At 50.6% G+C, this 22,518-nt stretch overlaps 1 protein-coding gene across 1 annotated transcript in view; it reads left to right on the forward strand.

Annotated features, from left to right (window-relative positions):
* The window catches only part of LOC138742957 (macrophage colony-stimulating factor 1 receptor-like), a 38,015-nt gene extending 18,164 nt beyond the window's left edge, over window positions 1-19,851 (forward strand). Inside the window, exons 4-18 of the mRNA XM_069897830.1 lie at window positions 279-456; window positions 2,267-2,444; window positions 5,808-5,938; window positions 6,776-6,882; window positions 6,968-7,094; window positions 7,699-7,803; window positions 8,827-8,937; window positions 10,905-11,031; window positions 12,711-12,784; window positions 13,570-13,655; window positions 14,119-14,241; window positions 15,112-15,223; window positions 15,391-15,490; window positions 17,187-17,292; window positions 18,711-19,851. Of these exons, the coding sequence (XP_069753931.1) occupies window positions 279-456; window positions 2,267-2,444; window positions 5,808-5,938; window positions 6,776-6,882; window positions 6,968-7,094; window positions 7,699-7,803; window positions 8,827-8,937; window positions 10,905-11,031; window positions 12,711-12,784; window positions 13,570-13,655; window positions 14,119-14,241; window positions 15,112-15,223; window positions 15,391-15,490; window positions 17,187-17,292; window positions 18,711-18,836 (1,791 nt within the window). The 3' untranslated portion in view covers window positions 18,837-19,851. The remainder of the gene's footprint in view (window positions 1-278; window positions 457-2,266; window positions 2,445-5,807; window positions 5,939-6,775; window positions 6,883-6,967; window positions 7,095-7,698; window positions 7,804-8,826; window positions 8,938-10,904; window positions 11,032-12,710; window positions 12,785-13,569; window positions 13,656-14,118; window positions 14,242-15,111; window positions 15,224-15,390; window positions 15,491-17,186; window positions 17,293-18,710) is intronic.
* Window positions 19,852-22,518: the final 2,667 nt, after the last annotated feature.

The following is a 22,518-nucleotide window of genomic DNA, read 5'->3' on the forward strand; positions in this document are numbered from 1 at the left end:
ATCTCGCATCTTGAACAGCCCAGGTTGAGCGGCTCAGTCCTGAACTGGGGTGCAGATTAAAGTGCCAACTTGCTCCTCCTTGTTAGTCCCTGGGTTGTGGGAGGGGACTTCAGTGTGGTTGATGTGAGCGAGCGTCCGTGGGGTGGGGGGGGCACAGTGTCCACGGGGGGCAGAATGTCCGCGGGGATTGGTTGTCCTGGGACGGATGGGCCGACTGCCCTGGACTACTCCAGAGGGTACGGACAGAGACTAACTTGTGTTCACCTCTCCCTCTCCAGTGCACCAAGTTGCATGTGTCCCGGAATTTCTACTCCCTCAACTATCTCACTCTCAGGACCGACCTGCACATCCCAGCGGTGAGAGTGAATGATTCCGGAAACTTCACCTGCCAGATGGAGGGGCGGAAATTCGGGAAGTCCGTGGCGTTACTGGCCACAGCCTTTCTGCATGTCGTTGGTGAGTATTTTGCGTGTCGCTGTGATTTGGTAGGAGTGGGGAGGACGGGGGGTGGGGGGGTTGTGTGGCAGGAGCATGGGTCCAGGCTTGCGACTGGTCTGTTGGAGACTCTGTTCGCCTCAGTGGGACACCCATCACATCTGTTCCCCAGGGCAGTGCCCCAAGGGGAGACTGGGGGAGTCGTTCTCACTCAGAGCAGCATTCCAATGGAAAGTGGCGAGAGGGGAAAGGTTCCGTGTGAAGGAGGTGTCTCCCACCTCTATGCCCTGGTCCAGTGCCCTCTCCGATTCTCTGAACCTCCTCCTGCCCAGTCTGAGGGAGCTCAGTGATAGAACCACACTGCCTTCCAGGGCAGGGAGATCCAAAGGTTCAAGGGAACCTTTCTCTCCATCTTAGCCTTGAGACTGGGACACCCTGCCCCCCCACCCCACCTCCGGTTCCTGCAAGTGTCACTGAAATCACATCCTCCAGAGCACGGAGTCAGTTCACTCAGTCTCTTCCCAGCCCCAGATCCGCACTGGTCAATCTTCACTGCTCTTCCCCACCTCCCCCCCCACCACTCCATTGTTGGTTAGGACACCAGAACTGGACTTGCTGCTCCAGGTGTGTGTCTTCAGACCCTGGTGCAGAGGACATAGGATTCTCTTCCTCCTGCACACAAATACCTCATAATAATGACAAACAGAGGGTGCAGAGGGGATTTTCCAGGATGTTACCTGGACTGTTGTATGAAGCAAAGCTGATAGAGCTGGGCCTTTGAACCAATGAAGGCTGAGAGGTGACTTCACAGAGGGGTATAAGATTATGGGGGGCTCAGATAGAGTGGACAGCCAGCACCTTTCTCCAGGGTGGGAATAGCAAACACCAGAGTCATCAACTTAAGGTGAGGGAAATTTAGTGGAGACTTTTTACATACAGAGTGGTGGGAGCCTGGAACACATTACCAGGGGTAGGGGTGGAGGCTGGTACATTAGGGCCATTTAAAAGACTCTTAAACAGATACATGGATGGAAGAAAATTCCATTACAGGAAGGAGGTGGAAGCTTTAGAATGGGGCAGGAGGTTTGCCAGGATGTTGCCTGGTTTCAAGAGTGTGAGTTATGGGGAGAGGTTGGACAAACTGGTTGTTTTCTCTGGACCGTCAAAGGCTTGAGGGGAGACCTGGTCAAGGTTTATAAAATCGTGAGAAGCTTTGATTGGGTGGACAGTCTGAATCTCTGACCTAGTGTCACACACTGGAGGACGTGTGTTTAAGGTGTGGGGAGTGGGTGGGAGATGTGTGGGGCCTGGAGTTGTGGCTGCCAGGGGCAGTGGTGGAAGCAGATAGAATATTGGCATTTAAAAGGCTTCTCGGTGAACACGTGGATTTGAAGGGGATGGAGGGATATCTAGCAGGGTGCAAGCAGCAGCATTTGACATCATGTTCAGCACAGACATGAGGCCGAAGGGCCTAGTTCCCTGCAATTATCAGTAGGATCCCACAGTGGTGGTCCTTTCCCTCGAAGAAGCCCTGATCCACTCTGTTACCCCTATCCCCACAGGCAAAATCCAGGTTTTGCTCACTACACTTTCCATTGGTGGGACCATTTCCCCACTCTCTCCCTGGACTTCTCGTCTCCCTGGACAACCCCATCAAACCCCATTCCAAGGAGAACAATGTCAACCCTTCCTGTCTGACCCTGTGGCTGTTCCCGTGACCTTACCTGCCCCCGACCCCAGAGACCAGTTGGGCTGTGTTGTGTACATGTTGAACAGCAAGTGCTGTCTGCTCTGGTCAGCAGGTCCTCAATCCCTTGTCTTGTCTCAATAGAGGAGCCCTATGTCCAGATCTCCACGAAGCAGGAGACCGAGGTGCAGGTGGAGTTTGGGAGCACTGTCCAGCTGAAGGTGCACATTGAGGCCTTCCCCAGACTGAAGGAGCAACACTGGGTCTACGCAGGCCAGGGCAACAGCTCTGAACACCAGACCACCTTCACAGAATACAACAGGTGACTTGGCACTGATTACCTCCACATGGGTGCTCGATGTGTTAGACAACCAGGCTGGTGTACCAAGCAAGGTCCCATCAATGCAGATCCATGAAGGTTACGACAGAATTGGGTGGAAAAGTGGCAGATGGAGTTCAATCTGGATAAGGGTGAGGTGATGCATTTTGGAAGGACAAACCTGAAGGCTGAGTACAGGGTTAATGATCGGTTACTTAACAGCATGGAGGAATAGAGGGACCCTGGGGTCAGAATCATCCACAGATCTTTTAAGTTCGCCGCACAAGTTGATAGGATAGTTAAGAAAACCTATGCGATTCTGGGCTTTATTAGTCAGGGGATTGAGTTCAAGGGCCGTGAGATCATGAGATCATGTTGCAACTCTACAAATCTCTGGTGAGACCACACGAAGAGTATTGTGTTCAGTTCTGGTCACCTCATTACAGGAAGGACATGGAAGCTGTGGAGAGGGGGCAGAGGAGATTCACCAGGATGTTGCCTGGCTGATGAGAATCATCATGAGAAGCACCCCAAAAATACCCCAAAAAAGGGGTCATCCTGCAGGACAGATCCAAAAACAATGACCTTAAAATTCTACTCAAAATACCATTTGATTGGTTCGACAGCCCACCTGACCCCACACGATAACAAATTTTTAGGTATATTCCTGGTATATTTTTTTTTAAAAAGCTGCTGTTGGGAACAGCACTAAAATCCATGACTAATGTGGTTATTCAACCAATAAAGGAACTTTAAAATAAAAAAAACCACATCACATACAGATAAAATCCTTGACATTCACTAACTTCATTGTCTGAGACAAGCACATCGGACACTCATACGGGTTCCAGTCAGGGTCGGCTTTGTTGTCGGTGACCCACAATAAATCATCCTCCACACCATCCATTACACAAGAAGGTTCTGTTACAATCTATACCCTCATTTTATCCTGTGCCTCGATCACAAAGTCACACAGCATAGCAGGGACACAGCTCGCATTGGGAAGGGTTTTCCTGCACTCCTCATCCAAATTTTCCAATCTTCACCCACATGATCTTTAGGTGCTTGTTCGAACAGGTGGTTGTAACAGAGAACTCAAACCACTTGGAAATACCATTTTTTAACAACGAAATTGGTCTATAAGAAGAAACCTGTAAAGGATCTTTATCTTTTTTTGGTATAACCGTAATTATTGCGTTAGAACAAGACTCAGGTAATTGAAAAGTATTGTAAGTTTGTTGTAATACATTGTTATAAATAGAAGATACATCAGCATAAAAAACTTTATAAAACTCTATAGAAAACCCATCTTCACCAGGTGCCTTTCCATTCGGCATGTCTCTTATTGCCCTTTCTATTTTATCTTCTGTAAAAGGTTTATCTAACTCTTGTCTATCTTCTTGATTCAATTGTGGCAAGTTAATATTTTCCAAGAAAGAATCTATTGCGTCTCCAGTTACATCTTTACATTCCGAAGTATACAATTGTTTATAGAAATTACAAAATTCCTCATTAATCTCCTTTTGATTAAAAGTAATATCTGATTTCTTTCTAATCGCTGGTATAATCCTAGATAATTGTTCCTTTTTTAATTGCCATGACAAAACTTTATGAGCTTTCTCACCCCATTCATAAAACTTATGCTTAGTTCAATTCATTAAACATTCAAACTGATATGTTTGTAATTCATTATATTTAAATTTTAAATTAGTTAACTGATTCTTTTGCATTTCGGTAGCATGTTTTTGAAATTCTCTTTCAGTAGCAGTTATCTTTTCCTCTAAGTCTTCAATCTCTTTAATTCTCTCCTTCTTTACTTTAGAGGCATAACTGATAATTTGGCCTCGCAAAAAAGCTTTCATTGCATCCCATAAAACAAAATGACTAGAAACAGAATTACAGTTAATACCAATAAAAATTTCAATTTGCTGTTTTAAAAAACTAATAAATTCTGGTTTTTGCAATAGCATAGTATTAAATCTCCATCTTGAAGCTTTCTGAACATCTTGTGAACTCAAATATTCTAATAATAATAATGAATGATCTGAAACCAATCTAGCCTTATACTCCACAGATGTAACCCTATCCTGCAAATGTGCTGATATTAAAAAATAATCAATTCTAGAAAAAGAATTATGTCGCGAGGAATAAAAAGAAAAATCTTTCTCTGTAGGATTAACTCTTCGCCAAATATCAATTAAATTCAAATCTGCCATCATATTAATCACTTGGATTGCCATCTTAGACTTCTTAATTACTCTTGGGTACTTATCCAATAAAGGCTCCAACACCACATTCAAATCTCCCCCAATCATCATATTAGAGTTCGATCGTCCAAGTAATAAAGACATATCCACAACAAAAGCTGTATCCTCAACATTAGGAGCACAAACATCAAGCAAAGTCCATGCCTCATTAAAGATTGTACAATTTAATTTTAATAATCTTCCACCATTTTTCTCTTCAGCTGGAAATAGGGTCTCACCTAATCAGAAGATCACCTTCTCCACCAAAATATATGGCAAGTCTCATGAGGCCAGGTTAGCAGAGCTGGGACTTTTCTCTTTGGAGTGTGGAAGGATGAGAGGAGACTTGATTGAGATCTACAAGATTTTGCAGGGCACACACAGGGTTGCACACCCCTTTCCATCACACACCCTCTTCCCCTCCGTCACACACCCCCACTCCATCAATCACACACTCTCCTCACCTCTGTCACATACCCCCTCCCCTCCGTCACACACCCCCCTCCACTTCGTTAAGCCTAACTATACCGCACAGTGCCTTGGCAAATTAGCCAACACATTAAAATCCCTGCACCACCCTGGCCACATGCTCTTCACCCCTCCCCCCACAAGCCGTTGATTCAGGAGTGTGAGATCAACCTGCTAGCTTTAAGAAGAGTTTCTTTCCTGCTGTTATCAGACTCTTGAATGACCCCCCCCCCCCCCCCACCAGTACAATCATCCAGGTGTTGCTCTGTCCTAACTGATCTCTCTGGAACTCTGGTCTTCCTGGCCACAAAGGTGCTGTCTGAGGGCCAGCCCAGGGGGAGGGCTGTGAAGGGGAGGCAGGGAGGGGGTGGGCAGTACAATGCACCTTCCAATGTTGCTGTATGAGGCAGCGTGTGGCTCCCTCTTCACCAACTCTCCCATTAATTTGTTCATTTCACCTTTGTGGGATCTTGCTTTGTAAAACCTATCTGTCTGGACGATGGTTCCCTTTCAGATTATGGCAATGCTTTGAGATGTAATGTATAAAGACTTTTCTGCAGACATTTATCTCCACTTTGCAGTGGGTCTTTCCATGTACTGAGCAGTATGGAGTTGATGGGCAGAATAGCCTCTGAGTTGCGTATCTCTACAGCTTGATCTTTTGCAGATACGAGAGTTCTTTATTACTGGTCCATGTCAAGGACACCGAGAGTGGTTTCTACAATTTCCTGGCATCAAATGGAGAAGTGAACTCATCTCTTACCTTCCATGTCCTAGTAAATCGTGAGTAGTTCTTACTGAAGTTAGGGGAAATTCAAACTTTTTCCCTGAGCTTTTGGTAACAATTTCTACATGGGCACCACTGAAACATCCTGTCTGAGTGCATCAGTGTGTGGGACAAGAACTGCAAGAAACTAGAGGGTTTGGCAACACAAGAGCCCAGGGAACACAGAAGGGAGCAAACCCAGCCAGGTCCATCACAGGCTCTGACCTCCCACCCACTGCAGACATCCGTGCGAGGTGCTGCCTTGGGAAGGCAGCCAACACCATGAAGGACCCCCATCACCCTGGTCACAACCTCTTCTCAATGCTCCCTTCAGGCAGAAGGTACGAAGCCTCCAGGCTCCACAACAGGTTCTTTCCAGCAGTTGTCAGGCTGAACCTCCCCCTGTTATACTGATCAGGATAAAAAACATGACGCTGGGGAACTCAGCCGGTGAAACAGTGAACTTTATGTAGCAGAGATAAAGATACAGAACTGACGCTTCAGGCTTGCGTCTGCTTTCTAGCCCGGGTGCATAAAGCAAAGACTTGCACTAATGCTCAGTCCTTGGTGAAGGGCTCCAGCGCGAAACATTGGTTCTGTATCTCGGACAGTTTCACCTCCAGCATTTTGGGCTTTTACTTCAACCACAAAGTCTGCCGACATTCCTGTTTTATTTCTATGTTGATCGGGGAAGGCTCCAACACCACGAGACGGCTGTCTGACCTAGTGCAAAGTCCCATTTTCCTTGCACTTGGGACGACTGAATATTTAGGATCTATTTTTAATGTACAATATTGCGGTTGTTTCTACCAGTTTGACTGCGGCAGATATGTAACCCCTGGTTGTTATCGCAGGCCAATCTGATTATCACAGCGTGCTCAGCCGTGTGGTGTGGAGTACAGGGACCCTGTTCGTTGCTCTGACCCTCCTCTTCACCCTCCTCCTCTACAAGTACCGACAGGTCAGTCCTGCCCCGTCCAGACAGAGCTGCAGGATTTTCCATTCTCTCATCTTTCGCTCACGTCTCCGCTCTTGCAATCCTCCAGAAACCAAAGTACGAAGTTCGCTGGAAGATCATCGAGGCAGTCAACGGGCACGATTACACCTTCGTCGACCCGACTCAGCTGCCCTACAATGAGAAGTGGGAGTTCCCCAGGGAACAGCTGCGGCTGGGTACGAGCCCCTCCTCCACCCCCCTTCCCAGGGAAAGGGGGATGGAGCTAAGAAGGAGGGAGGGGTGGGGTGATGGGGAGGGGGTAGGGGAGGGGGAAAAGGGGATGGATCTAAGGGAAAGAGAAGGAGGGGTGGGTGAGGGGGAGGGTGAAGGGGATGGGGAGAGGGAAAGGAGGATGGATCTAAGAGAGAGGGAGGGGTGGGGTGAGGGGGAGAGGGAAAGGGGTGTGGATCTAAGGGAAAAGGAAGGACACCCTAATCTGAGAGAATGGAAGGTCGGTTGACATGGGAATTTCTATGCAAAGGAGACCAGAACTCATCTTTGTAAATACCAAGGGAGAATTCCCAAGGTTCTCCTTCCCCAGGAAGCAGAGAGAACCTAGGACTCACTCCCCAGGGAGGAACAGAGGAATATTACTGGATAAACCTGAGGGAGGGAGGTGTCTGGGAACAAGGCGAGGGAGAAGTAGGATGGGGAGCCTGAGCAAGTAGGAGGGAGCAGAGGGGCCAAATAGCTTGGGCCTGTGCTAATAGGTGCGAGGCATGTGCCTGGGAGATCCAACCTGACTCTTGTTCCCTAATGGCTGGGATCTTCTCTTGCCAGGAAAGGTCCTTGGAGCAGGAGCGTTTGGGAAAGTGGTTGAGGCCACAGCCTACGGACTGGCTAAGGGAGACAAGGCCACCAAGGTGGCTGTGAAGATGCTGAAATGTAAGGACCTCTGTCACCTTCCAGCTTCACTTCCACCTCTGAATCATGACCTTCTGGGGTCTTGACCCTCTCTCTGAGGCCGGGGTCGTGACCTTTACCTCTGACCTCGTGGTCATAGCTCTCACTCTGATCTTCACCTCTGACTCTTGGATTGTGACCTTCACCTTGTTAGAAACAGAAGTACCTTCACAGAAATTGCTCGAGACGAAAATTGAGAACAAAGAACATTTATTATACCAACAATGCAAAGTTGGGTGCTTCCCCTTACCCTGGGAATACACACATACACTGGGGCTCACCCAACTTTTATAGAGTTGATTTCAGTATAGAAATACCCTCCCCCTTACATTCTTCTGCCTCCTGGATGAGTTTGGCATTAGGCAATTCTGTCTGCCTACGTGCTGTTTCTGTGCACTTGGAGGACCAGGGGGTATCCTGTCGGTGTCCCATCATGTCATTGTCCTTATTCACACCTTCCTGACTCTCAGGGCATTAAAACTTGCTAATTCTGTCTAAGGCTAGAAGACCCTTATCTTATTCAGACTAACTTTACTTCCTACATTCTAATATCTATTCTTATCCTGTTCATACTGGCTTTATTCATTTACCCATATATCTATATTAGTTTCCTCACCTTCATATTTTTTATATCAGTTTTACTCATCTCTCACAATCCTCACTTTTCTTTTAGATCAGTGTTACTCATCTCTCACAACCTCCATCTCCAGGTTCATGACCTTTGTCCAAATCTGGGGTTGTGGTCTTTACCTCCAACTCCAGCATTGTGACCCTTGCTGCTGGACCTTGACCTTCACTTCTGACCCCAGGATAGTGAGTCTCTCTCTCTGCTGCCGGGGTCATGATCGCTCTCTGACACCAGGGCTATCAGACGGGGATGTGCTGTGCCTTGTTACACTGGCAGGGAGGGGTGGAGGGGCTAGGGAGCTGAAGACCAACACCTGTGGGTGCTCAGAGAGTGGGGTGGGTGCATGTTTTGCTGAGGCTCTCCCATTCTGCCTGCAGCCAGCGCCCACTCAGTCGAGAGGGAGGCCTTGATGTCGGAACTGAAGATCCTGAGCCACTTGGGCCAGCACACACACGTGGTGAACCTGCTGGGAGCTTGCACCCTTCGAGGTGAGGAGGGGTGTGATGGGGGTAGAGCTGGGAGTTTGCACCCTTTGAGGTGAGGAGGGGTATGACAGGGGCAGAGCTGAAAGCTTGCATCCTTCGAGGTGAGAAGTATTATGGATTGGGTTAACAAAATTATGAATAAAATAGATCTGTAAAAGGTGTAGATTGTGGGGGTTTAGATTTGGTATTAGTATAGGGGCACTTTACAAATAGACTTCTCAGTAACATTTCACAAAAGACATCTCATTTCAAATGCAAGAGCTTTGCATAAGCAGAGACTTCCTGTCCACAGGGACTTTACAGAAACTTTGAAGAAGACTTCACAAGTAGGTGTTAATTGGACTGATGTTGTGGAATAAATGGACTTTGGTCTTTTATGGACAGATGACCAGGCTTAGACACTGATTCCGGTCGGTGCCAGTGACCCAAGTCTGGTTGAAAGTTGCTGTTCTCAGAGGGGTCACGTGGTTTTGCAAACAGAGGGAAAACATTCATTCTTTTTGGGGGGAGGGGGGAAAGAGAGAGAGACTGAGAGATTCAGTAGCAGTTGGTGATGAAGACTGCAAATTGGCAGACCTGCTGCAAGACCCCACTTGAAGAAAGGTTTGGAGTTCCGAGTTCAGCCTATTCTAAATCTCTGTAGTCAATAATTGCAGAGGTTGTGACTGGTTATTGTGTTTCCCCTGAAAAAGGGAAGGAAAAAAAATGCCTGTGGTAATCTGGAAGAAGAGGTGATCTTTTGGAAAAACCCAAGAGGGGGCAAGTTTCTTCGGCAAGACATTTTAGTGGCTGATTGAAGGAGATCAGTTTGTGTGTCCAACGAACAACAAATCTCTCTCTGAAACCAATAATACCTTCCTGAGCGATAACAAGTTAAAGCACCAGAGCCTGGTGAAGATCATAAATGTTTCATTTTGTGCACAGTGTGGAAGATTGCCCGATCCCAGTGAACTTGGAGAAGTGAAAAGTGAATGATTAAACAGTGAAACAAAGAACTTTCCTGAACACATACACATTACATACAAGTGTGCTTAGAATTAGAAGGGGCTTAAGTTCATTTAAATTAATAATGTTAAATATTGATCTTATTATTATGCATTAAGAAAATAAAAACATTTTTGTTTAAGTAGCCATTGCCTTGGTAAATTTCTGCTGCTGCTGGGTTTTGGCTCGTAATAGGAGGGGTGTGATGGGGGGAGAGCTGGGGTTGACACCATGTTCAGAGTATCAGCACACCTCTGCTCTCCCAGCTGGAGTGGAACTTGGGGAGGGGGCAGGGGAGACCCATGTGTGTTCCCAGGACCAGACTGCAGGCTGGACCATTGGAGGCTAATGGGGGTTTACAAAACCATGAGGGCCGTCGATAAGGTGGAGGGTCTTTTCCTCAGGGAAGGGGTCTAAAACCAAAGGGCATAGATTTTAGGTGAGATGGAGAGAGAATTCAAAGAGTCCTGAGGGGCACCTTGTTCCCACAGAGGGTGGTGGGTGAGTGGAATGAGCAGCCAGAGGAAGAGGTCGAAGCAGGGAGACTTACATTGGACAGGTTCATGGAGAGGGGAGATTTGGAGGGATATGGGCCCAACACAGGCAGATGGGCCTAGCTTTGTCAGGATGAACAAGATGGGCAGAAGGGCCTTCCTCCATGCTGTAGCACTCCATAACTCTGTCCATGGGTCTGACCAGTTGGGGGGGGGGGGAGGGGAGATGGCAGCCATGCATGGAGAAAGTTCTGGGCCTAGGCAAGAGAAGGCAATACCAGTGGTGGGGCCACTAATCTTGGGCATGATCCTGAGACTGGAGATGAGATCTCGAGGGGGTGGGGTGGGGGTTTCAGGGAGTGAGGGGAGCAGGGTGCAGCACGGAGAGGTGATTACAATGCCCCAGGGTCCGGGAGAGGCCAATGTGCACACGTGGCAGGTGGAGTGTGACGTGCAGCACGGGAAATGAAAGTGACTTGCATTTGATTGCAGGCCCGGTCCTCGTTATCACGGAATACTGTTGCTATGGAGACTTACTGAACTTCCTGAAGCAAAAGGCCCAGACCCTGACCTACTGTGATGCTTCCTACAAGAACGTGCAGCTGAATGGGGCCCTGAGGTACTGCCTTTCCCCAGTCCGTGACTCTCTGCCTTCTCCAGCCAGGACACATGGACCAGACCAGGCCCTTTGGCACAAGTGCCCATGCTAACCAAGATGTCTAAATCACACCTTAACTCTGCTGCTTGGACCTGACAGATATTCATGGGTCTCTGTCGAAGCCACTCATGCACCACGATCATATCTCCTTCCATTGCTACCTCTTCCTGTGTAAAAATATTTTCCCAGTCCTCTGCTGTGTGACACACTTAGCCCGGGGAAAAGATTCCAACTGTCCATCCTGTCAACACCTCTGATGAATTTACAAACCTCGGTCAGCTCTGAAACATCAGAGAAAACCACCTTTTTGTTGAACCTCTCCCCATAATTAATAACAGCAAAACAACATGAGAAATAGGAGCAGGAGGAGGCCATTCAGCCCATTGAGCCTGCTCCGCCATTCAATGAGAGCATGGCTGATCTGATGATGGGCTCATCTCCACCCACCTGCCTTTTCCCTACATCCCCTTGGATCATGTTGGTAAATCTTCCAGACCGTTCACATGCTTCCTGCAATGGGAGGACCAGAATACTCCAGGAGTGGTGTTGTCCAGCCAGGATCTCTGAACAGCCCCATTCCCCCAAACACGAGTTGTCATAACAGAGGGACAATTGCAGGGAAAGATCACCAGCTTAGAATATAGACTACAGCCAGGAAAGGCCGTTCGGTCCTCGATGTTGTGCTGACCCATATATTCCTTAAGAAAATGACGACAACCTCCTGATCCCATAATCCATCCACGTGCCTGTCTAAGATCCTTTGAATGTTCCCATTGTACCAACCCCCTCCACCACTCCCAGCCATGCGTTCCAGGCCCCCAGTATTCCCTGGCGTCTCCCCTAAGCTCTCCTCCCCTCACCTTAAATAGTCGTCCTCTGGTGTCACCCCAGGAAAAGTGTGCTGGCTCTCCAGCCTATCTGTCTCCCTTATAATCTTACACACCACTGGACCAGAGATGGCTCAGAGGTCTACAAAATTCTGAGAGGCATAGACAGGATGGACGCCTAGCAATTGTTTCCCAGGGCAGGATCAGCAAACACCAGAGGACGCGTGTACAAAGTGAAGGGAGGGGAGTTTAGGGGAGACGTGAGGGGTAAGTTTTTTTTAACACAGAGAGTTGTGGGTTCCTGGATACCTTGTCAGAGGTGGTGGTGGAGGTTGAAACATTAGGGGCATTAAATAGAATCTTAGTCAGACACATGGATGGAAAGAAATAGAGGGTTATGGGGTAGGAAGGACTTAGTTAAAAAAAATGGTATAAATTTAGAGGTCAGCACAACATCGAGGGCCAAAGGGCCTGAACTGTGCTGTAGTGTTCCATGTTCGATTAAGTCTTCTCTCATCCTTTGTCGCTCCAAAGAGAAAAATCCCAGTTCTGGCAGCCTTGCTTCATAAAGACCTGTTCTCCAATCCAGGCAACGTCCTAGTGAATTTCATCAGCACCCTTTCCAAAGATTTAATAAAGACTTAAGGTGACTTGGTTGGATCTGAATCCTCCCCATCCAATAATTGTCTGCCCATCTATTCCTTCATGTGCAATGGTCCTAGGGGTCCTCCACCTCCTGGGGTCTGAGGCCTGGGGAACCTTGTACTCCTGCAATGGCTCTGATGAACATGCCTGACCTCCTTTCTCCCACAGCTCAGTTGGATACCTGCCCATGAGGCCTAGCGAGACCATGATTCTGGCCCAGACCGACCTCAAGGACTCTGAGGGTAAGTGGGATCAGCCCTATTTTCTCCCTTTTGGTTGTTGGATGGCCCAGCATTGAGTGGCAGCCCTGGGGAGGTGTGGCCTTCATCAGGAGTTGGGCCCCATTGGACGCTTCAGATGCCTGTCAGTGCCACCTCCTCCTGAATTGGTTGATTCACTTGGACATGGGTTCCCGTTTACCTCACCTGTGGTGAAAGGAACTCACCAAACACCTTGACCCAGAGACCTAGGCAGGGTCATTCTGAGGGGACAGTGCTGCAGCACATAGTACTGCTGCCTCCCGGCTCCAGAGACACTGGTTCGATCCCCACCTCTGGTGCAGTCTGTGTGGAGTTTGCACATTCTCCCTGTGAGTGTGTGGGTTTCCCCCGGGAACTTGGTTTCCTCCCACTTCCCAGAGAGGTGGAGGTTGGTAGGTGAACTTGCGGTTTAAGTCCTTCCCAGAGTGTGGGTGGGGGGGGGGATTCTGGGGGTGAGCTGATGAGAAAGTGGGGGAACAGAATGGGATGGTTACATGGAATCAATGGGCCAAAGGGCCTGTTTCCATGGCAATGATCTGTTCTCCAGCAGGAGGGGAAACTAGGGGGCAGAAACTGGAAGGTGAGGGGAGGAGGGATCTGGAGCTCACTGACAGGGAGCCCCAACACATTCAGTCCAGCCCAGAGCCTAAAGGCCCAGACCCAGCCCCAGCCCCAGGGCTGACAGTGGAGTAATGCCCAGCAGGAAGAAGATGGGCCAAAGGACCTCCTGCTGCTGCGCCTGACACTGGCTCATGTTTTGTGTGCAGAGGACGAGGAGTTGCTCCATGTAGACGATCTGCTGAGCTTCTCCTTCCAGGTGGCCACTGGCATGGACTTCCTGTCCTCCAGGAACGTGAGTACAGGCGGACGTGTGGGTGACTACATGCACACATACATGCAAACACATGTGCACACACACACATACACACATGTACATATGCACACACATCGCACACACACATATGGACATGTACACATGCAAATACACACACCTCCGACAGTGAGGTTTAGGGCAGGAGTGGGGAATGGAGGTTAGGAACAAGATGAGGAATGAGGGTGGGGATCGGGATAGGGAACAAGGAAAGAAATGGGGCAGAGAATGGGATGACAGGGATGAGAGAATGGGATGGGGAATGGGGGGATGGGGACAGAGGGAGGGATGGGGAATAGGGTTGGGGAAGGGGTAGGGGATGGAGGAACGAGGTGTTGGATGGGGTGGGGATGGGGGCGGGGGAATGGGGGGCGGGAATGGGGTGAAGTACAGGTCTCTGCTGGTCCCTGCTGAGGATGGACTGTTTGATGGGTTCTCATTTCAGTGCATCCACCGTGACCTCGCTGCCCGGAACATTCTGCTGACACACGGCCGTGTCGCCAAGATCTGTGACTTTGGTTTGGCGAGGGACATCAAGAATGATTCCAGTTATGTGGTGAAGGGCAACGTAAGTCTGCTCCCGATTGCCCTCCCCCTACCTTTGATCATGCCCGGCATGGAACAGACTCTTCGGCACGATGTCTGTGCTATCTATGCTGTCTATCTGAGGAGCTCCAATCTGCTTGCATTTGATTCATGTCCTTTCTCGTTGCCGTGGACCTGTCTAAATTTGTCGTCACCTCCACCACTTCCTCCGACAGCTCGTTCCACACCCCGACCACCCCCATGTGAAGAAGGTGCCACTCAGGTCCCTATTCAACTTTACGCCCTCACCGAAACTCCATGGGCCTCCTGATTTTTGAACCTCTGTAAAGTGCCCCTTCATTTTCCCTCACTCCAGGGGGAAGGTCCCAGCCACCTCCTATACATCCAGCCCCTCCAGACCCAGTAACATCCCAGAAACTCCCATGTAGGCTGATTCATACTCTTTGCCCAGTCGAGCCACCTCCCAGTGTGGTCTCATCAGCTGCGGGCCCAGGTGTAAGGGCACCTCCATGCTCCTGTGCTTGTGCCCGACACCTGAAGGCAGGCAAGCCTTCGCCACTGACATCTCCATCTTGCGCATCCCCAATGACCCTGGGGAAGGGTGCGATCCAACTCTGGACCTGGGAAGGTGCTCCCACTCTGCCCACATATTCACAGCCAGAGAGTGTGGCATGAGACCATTCGACCCTTCCACAAATGAAACTATCCCCTCTCCCCTCACCACAGCCCGCACACCCCTATCTTCTCTTCCATTCCACTTCCCCTCTCCCCACACTCCCTCTCCCCACCCCACACCCCTCTCCACACCCCCCTCCCCATTCCACCTCAACTCCCCACCCCTCCCTCTGACGGTTTGGGACCCCTGTGTCTACTGACCACTCTCTGTCTCCAGGCCTGCCTGCCAGTGAAGTGGATGGCTCCAGAGAGCATTTTTGATTGTGTGTACACGGTGCAGAGCGACGTCTGGTCTTATGGCATCCTGCTCTGGGAGATCTATTCACTGGGTAATCCTTCCACACTGTCTCACTCACACGCACACGTGCACACGTACACAGACACGTGCACATGTACACAGACACACACACACTCAGACACGCACACACACACCCCCCCCCCCCCCCCCCCCACCAACGTGTACACACACTGACAGTTTCTGTGCTCTCTGCTGCAGGCTCCAGCCCATATCCAGGAGTCCCTGTTGACAGCAGGTTCTACAAGCGGATCCGAGCAGGCTTCCAGATGGACCGGCCTGCGGCTGCGAGCCTTAAACTGTGAGTACAACCTTCTGTTGTTGACCCGGGTGGCTCCTCCAAACAAGGGAGAGTTGGTGGGAGAGAGTGTCCCAACTGGGGAAGGGGTGGGACATGATGAGGGGAGGGGAGGGGAGTATGATCACGACCCATTGTAATGCTCCCTCCCTCTGCCCTCCCATAATATGAATCCCCCAGCACTGCCCCTTTTTTTGTCTGTTTGATAGTAAATTAATCCCACCCCGTTATTATTCTTAATCCAGATGTTACAAGTACAACATTAGTTTACAATTCAGACCATTTGCACAAAACACAAGTTACAAGTGGAAAGCTGGGGTCCCATCGCTCCCCACCACTGTAACCTCCTTGTAACGGCTGGGGTCCCATCACTCCCCATCACTGTAACCTCCCTATAACGGCTGGGGTCCCATTGCTTCCCACACCCCCTCTCTGTACACTTCCCAACCGTGATAGTTGGGGACAAGTATCATGACCACATTCTCATCTTCCAGTGAAAGAATTCCTGGCCACAGGGTCATTGAAATCGCTGAGCCAGCGTGTCTCCTGAAGGGCCCAGGTCTTTCAGAAAATGGATCTGGGATATTTACAAAAGACAAACTAGACCAGTGTACAAAACAATCATCCACAGTAGGAGAGGGCAAGACTCATGTTGATCGAAGTCAGGCTAAAGTGGTCCTCCTCAGAGCCCACCATCCCGTATTCCCCACATAGAAACGAGAGTCCGAGATGTGAGCCGTTTATCCGGACGATGAGATAACAGAGCGATGAACAGAGGTCCCCGGATGTTTCACGAACTGGCTCCCTGACAACCCGCCAACACCTCCCGAACTCCTCGAAAGTGAGGCCGAGGTTCCCAGGCCTTAGAGACGCTGTCGAAAAGTCATCAACAACCGACCACCGAGCTAATCAGTGATGGACAGGGAGTGGAGTCACCGACGTTAAGCCTTCAACGAGCAAATAGTGATTCCGCAGTGGAGTAAATCCACCCCTGACAAACTGCCAGCGAGTTGCTGGAGACAGCAGAGTTTCACTCACAAGCAGCAGATTTCTTCTGAACAAGGTCTGCCCAAGTTCTCCCACACCCAGAACCTCCTTCCATTCAAATCCCGTTTCACCCGTCCAAATCATTCATCTTTCTCTGTCTTCCCAGTGCTGCCGACCGTGACTTCTGTACCACCCCCCCACAGTGGGGCCCCCCAGTACTGCCCCTCCCACAGTGGGACCCCCCTCTCATTAATGACCCACCCACAATGGGATCCCACCAGTACTGACCCACCCACAGTGGGACCCCCGAGTTCCTCCCCCCACAGTGGGACATCCCTCCAGTACTGCCCCACCCACAGTGGGGACTCCCTCTCAGTACTGATCCACCCACAATGTGAACCCCCCCCCCCCACAGTACTGACCCACCCACAGTGGGGACTCCCCCTTTGTACTGACCTACCCACAATGGGACCCCCCAGTACTAACCCACCCACAGTGGGGATTCCCTTTCAGTGCCTGTGTCATGAAGATGGGATACAGTGAACCACAGATGAGTGCTGAGAGCCAAGGGTGGGGTATGGGTGAGATGGTGGGGTCTCTGAGAGGGTGGCATGTCCCCTCACCTCAGCCTCTGAGCTCGTTGGGGACAGGAACGAGTGGGGTCTTGTTACCACAGCAGAGCTGGTGTTGACCTCTGACCTCCATGTCCCAGCTATGACATCATGACGCAGTGCTGGAGACTGGAAGCGACAGAGAGGCCGACCTTCACCCAGATCGTGAAGCTGATAGAGACGCAGATGGACCATCCCTCCGAGCGGGTGAGTGGGATCTCCCTGTGTGTGTGCAGGCCTTGGGGGGAAGGGGGTTGTGGCGTCTGGGAAGATTGTGGGATTTCCCCTCCCTCGCTTAGGGGAGAGGGGCTAGTCCTCAGGGTATGGTGGGTCTCTGACTTACAGGGACATAGGAATTAGAGCAGGGGGAGGCCATTCTGCCCCCTCGTTCCCCTGCTTCCATTGAAGTCCTGGCTGGTTGTCTGCTCAGCTCCAAAACCCTCACTTTTCTACTGAGCTCAGTGACTGCCCCTCTATGTTTTCTGGTGGTGGTGGGGGGAAGGGATCTCTGCCGTCTGTGTGGAGAATTCTCTTCTTGTCATCCATTCGGACATGGGGACCCTATGTCCAGACCCCAGCTTGGGGAGGCATCGGTCCTGGTGCAGACCTCCTAAACCTGAGGGTACATCAGTAGCTGTTGGCTTCTGGTCCCTCCACCTGCCTCGGCCCTCCTCCTGCACTCAGGCAGCACCTGCTTCTTAACTCAGGCATCTCCCCCTCATCGGGTGATGGAGACACCATGGAAACAGGACATTCAGAGTCGGTGCGGACCATCTACCAGCTGTGGACACTCATCCTACACCAACTCCATGAGTACAAAGTCCCCTGCTGTGTTAAACACATCGATGACTTGGGCATAGCCACATGGGCCACGCTCGCCAAGTTTTGAATCCTTGGCTGCTGGAGAACTTGGCCGGTCTCGCAGCATCCACAGGAGGTCAAGATATATTACTGAAGGCTCAGGCCTGAAATGTCGGTAATATATCTTGACCTCCTATGGACACTGCGAGATTGGCCGAGTTCCTCAGGCATCTCTGTGTTTCACAGTCACGAAGGCCATTGTTTTCTCTGTGTTGAGCCTATGGATTGCGTCTGGGTCTAAAGAGGAGCCAATGAATCATGGGGAACAAGGCCTGAGGTCAGCTGGGTGGCCCAAGGATCTGGCCACTAATCTGGACATCAGCGGGTGCTTCCCGCCCACTGCCTGGGGTCACAGCTAAACCTCCCATTCAAGGCATGGTTCCTGTGACAAAGCTGCACTGCCTCTGTCCCCAGAGAGCCACTCATGGTATGTGCATACAAAGGAAAGAGCAGGCCCGTCGTACCTGCTCCGCCATTCAATACGATCCAGGCTGATCCCAGGGATGCTGTCTGAAGTTTTCCCTCTGTCAGGTTCACCCTCTTTCAGTCCTGCTTTGATTTTGTTCCCTCTCGCTGCCAAGCCTGTTGTGATGCTCAGCAGGTCAGGCAACATCTATGGGAGGAGAAACAGTTAACATTTCAGTCCAGTGGCTGTGGTCAGAACTGGGAATGGACAGTGTGGGGTGTATCTGTGGTAGGGTGAGACCATAGTGATGGGGGAAGCCTGTGCTTGCTCCTGGTTCTGATGCTGTATCTCACTGCAGGACTATGCCAACCTGGTGACCGGGGGAGAGGTGCCGGAGTCTCCTCGATGCCAGTCACCCATACACAGTGGCTGTGTGACTGGACTGGACACCCTTCCACTCATCAACCCCTACAGCAAGGTGTGAGGCAGGTCGACGACTGCACACCCCACCACTCCCTGGAACGCTGCTTGGCACAGTCCCGCCCTTGGGCACTGAACTCATGGTTGGGTGGTCCTTGGGAGGCAGACCGGGGGGCGGAGGGGTGGGCAAGGGTGGGAGGGAAGGAGGGGGTGAGGGAGGGAATGGGGTGGAGGAGAGTTGCAGCGAAAAGGAGAGTGTGTAAATGAGGGAGGGAAAGGAAAGGAGGGATGCAGGGAGGGAGAGAGGGAGGGCAGGAGGGTGAGGGAAGAGGTGGGAAGGATTGCAGGGAGTGGGGAGGTGGAGGATTGGAGGAAGTGGGAGGGAAAGGGATTCGGGGAGGGAGGGAGAAAGGGAAGGGGTAGATGGAGGGCAAATGATGCATGGGTGAGGGAGAATGAGATAGGAGGGGAAAGAGGAATATAGAAGGGGAGGAGAGGGTGTTCTTAAAGCATTAACCATGTCTGCTGGGGTAGATGCAGAGCGGTGAGCCTGGAATATATCACGGTGGGCTTCACTCCCAGTGACAGTGGGGCCAGATTCAGGCCACATTCGAGGGCCTGTCTTCCTGAACGTGGCCATGGGAACTACCTGGGAAAGGGGGACTGCAAACTACTGACCCCTGCGTTTATCCCAGGCATCTCCTTGTGGGGAAGAGAGGTTTTCTGCCAATGGGTGATTCTTTCTCAGATCCTGTGGAAATTCCCTGGAATGATCCCAACATGGGAAAAGGCCACTACCGCCCCCAACGTTTGAGGCTTCAAATCACTGGCCCTGGGAGTTCCCAGTGAAACCAGGAACCATCTCTCCCGTAGATCTATCTGCAGCCAATACTAACGAGGGTTTGTCCAGGACAATGTCGCTGCTCACTAGTTGCTGCACCAGGCACTGGAACTAATTCTATCAATATAACCAGCTGAAGCATCTGATGATTCCCTGAAGCACTAAAACCCTGTAATGTATTGTCTAATTTCACTGCTACACCTGGCAGAATTCGAGGAATAAAAGTCAACTAATTTTTCTCTCTGTTTCACAATTCTTGTCTTCACTGGAATTTTCTCTCTCTTGAAAACAAAACTTGCATTTATGTAGCGTCGAGATGGTGACGGGTGCCCAAGGCATGAAGTTTAACATCATGCAGATACTGGAATGAAGGCAGGGGGTGCGTGGAGTTGAAGATGGGGTGCGGCGGGGGTGTGGGGAGAGGGGGTATGGTGGGATTGTGGGGGAGGGAGAGGGAGTATGGCAGGGTTGTGGGAGAGAGATACGGAGGGGGTATGGTGGGGGTGTGGGGGTGTGGAGAGGAGAGCAGTTCCCTTTCTAGTCCAGGATCTCCCATAGGCAACCTGCTGACCCCTTCCTGTTGAGTGAGGGATGCAGAGAGGAGCTTTGCTGCTCAGTACGGATCCACATAGAAACAGTCCAGCTCAAGATGAGGATGAATGATGTGGGGGAGAGACTCCCTCCCCTACGTCTCCTCACGAGTTGCCACAGTTACCAGTTTAACAGGTCAGGGTGTGAGAACCTGGGCCTCACTGACCAGGCCTGTGTTTCCACCCCAGACCCAATGCGACTTGGCAATGTGGGGGTGACCTGTCTCCCTGAATCCCTGCAGTCCAAGTGCTGGGGGGAGGGTGTTTAGACCTAGAGACAATGAGGCTCCAGATGAGGGGCATGGAGGGGAACCTGTGGGTGGTGGTGGAGGAGGTGGGTGCCTGTGGGAGTGCTCCTGTACACTGCAGCCTCTGTCATTGTGGTGGGGAGGGGGTGATATAAAGGTTGCTTTGTCCAAGACAGTAGAGCTGGAACATCGAACAGTACAGGCCCTTCGGCCTATGATGTTGTGCCAACCTATATAAACCTACTCAAAAATCTAACCCTTCCCACCTCCTCTATTTTTCTTCCATCCAAGTGCCTGTCTAAAAGTCTCTTAAATGCCCCCAATGTTCCAGCCTCCACCACCATTCTTGGCAAGGCATTCCAGGCTCCTACAACTCTCAGTTATCCCTGAAACTTAATCCTGACATATCCCCTAAACTTCCTTCCCTTCATTTTGTTCAGACATCCTCTGGTGTTTGCTGATCCTGCCCTGGGAAACAGGAGCTGTCTGTTGACCCTGTCTATGCCTCTCAGAATCTTGTAAACCTCTGTCAAATCTCCTCTCATCCTTCTACGCTCCAGAGAGAAAAGTCCCAGCTCTGCTAACCTTGCCTCATGAGACTTTTTTTCCAATCCAGGAAACATCCTGGTAAATCTCCTCTGCATCCTCTCCACAGCTTCTACATCCTTCTTGTAATGAGGTGACCTGAATTGAACACAATACTCTAAGTGTGGTCTCCCCAGAGATTTGTAGAGTTGCAACAGGATCTCTCCACTCCTGAACTCAATCCCCCATTAATGAATCCCAGCATCTCATTGGCTTTCTTAACTATTCTATCAACCTGTATGGTGACCTTGAGAGATGTATGGACCTGGACCCTAAGACCCACAGCAGTTGGATGTGCTCACTGGGTCCAGTGGGCAGTGATCTCCCTCAGTGTTGGACAGCCTTGTTGATGGTGGCCAGGAGCCTCTGACCCACTCCTGTCTCCAGCATTGGTGGAGCGGGTCCTGTGGAAGTTCAGTTGGTGGTCTACGGGCCCATGGCCAGTGTTTTCCTAGGTCCTGTCCACCTTGGCCCAGGGGATGCAGATGGCAGTGAACAATCAGCAATGATCTGTCCCACAGGAGGGTGTCACCCTGTCCACCCTTCTCTCTCTGTGGTCCCACCAGTGTCCGGTGCTCCCTTACTGTGGTCTTCGAACAGCCCAGGCAGTGTGGGCCGAAGAGCCTTTGCCACGTTCGACCTTGGGGAGGCAGCTGGGGTTTCACATTGACTCATCACTGTAAGAGGTGCACAAGGTGAAGGGAGAGGGGAAGAAAGAAAGGGGGAGAGATTTGGAGAGGGGACAGAGAATGGGAGAGGGGTGAGGGAATGAGAAAGAAAGGAGGAGGGAGAGGGAGACAAGGACAAGAGAGGACAGGGGAGGGAAGTAAAGAGAAGGGAAGAGCAGAAGGAGCGAGAAAGTGAGGGAGAGAGGAGGATGAGGGGACAGGGAGATGAGAAGTGGAGCCTGGGACTGCCCACGTGGCACGGATTATTCCCACTGAAGACAATCATTTCAGCTGAGGTGATCTGGGATCTTTCTCTGCAGCTTGGAGGTGCCCCTCACACCAGGACAGTGTCCCCCCCCCACCCCCCCATTGTGTGGTTAAAAACGCAAAGCAGGAGAAACTCAACAGGTCAAGAATATCCTTTGTACAGCAAAGGTAAAAGGTGTCGGACGCCTGCCAAGATTTTCCCAGATTTCGATGAAGGGCTCAAGCCTGAAACGTCAGTTCTGTAATTTTATCTTTGCTACATAAAGGACACCATTTCACCTGCTGAACTTCTCCAGCGTCGTGATGTACTTCAACCACAGTGTCTGCAGATTTTCCCCCCCGTTGTGTGGGGAGTTTTGCTGATTCCACACTTTGCCACAAGTGGAAGACAACTCCAGAACGAGAGATGTATCGCTGATTGCTGACATCAGTAGAAGTCTGACCTCAAAACAGAAACGAAAATTCAGAACAAGAAGTGATACTTAATGCATCCTTCTCAGAAATAAAATCTGTCTGTACGAGATCGTCCGTCTCTGGGGGCCTTTGG

Source organism: Narcine bancroftii, chromosome 9, assembly GCF_036971445.1.
Source record: "Narcine bancroftii isolate sNarBan1 chromosome 9, sNarBan1.hap1, whole genome shotgun sequence".
Taxonomy (NCBI): Eukaryota; Metazoa; Chordata; class Chondrichthyes; order Torpediniformes; family Narcinidae; genus Narcine; species Narcine bancroftii.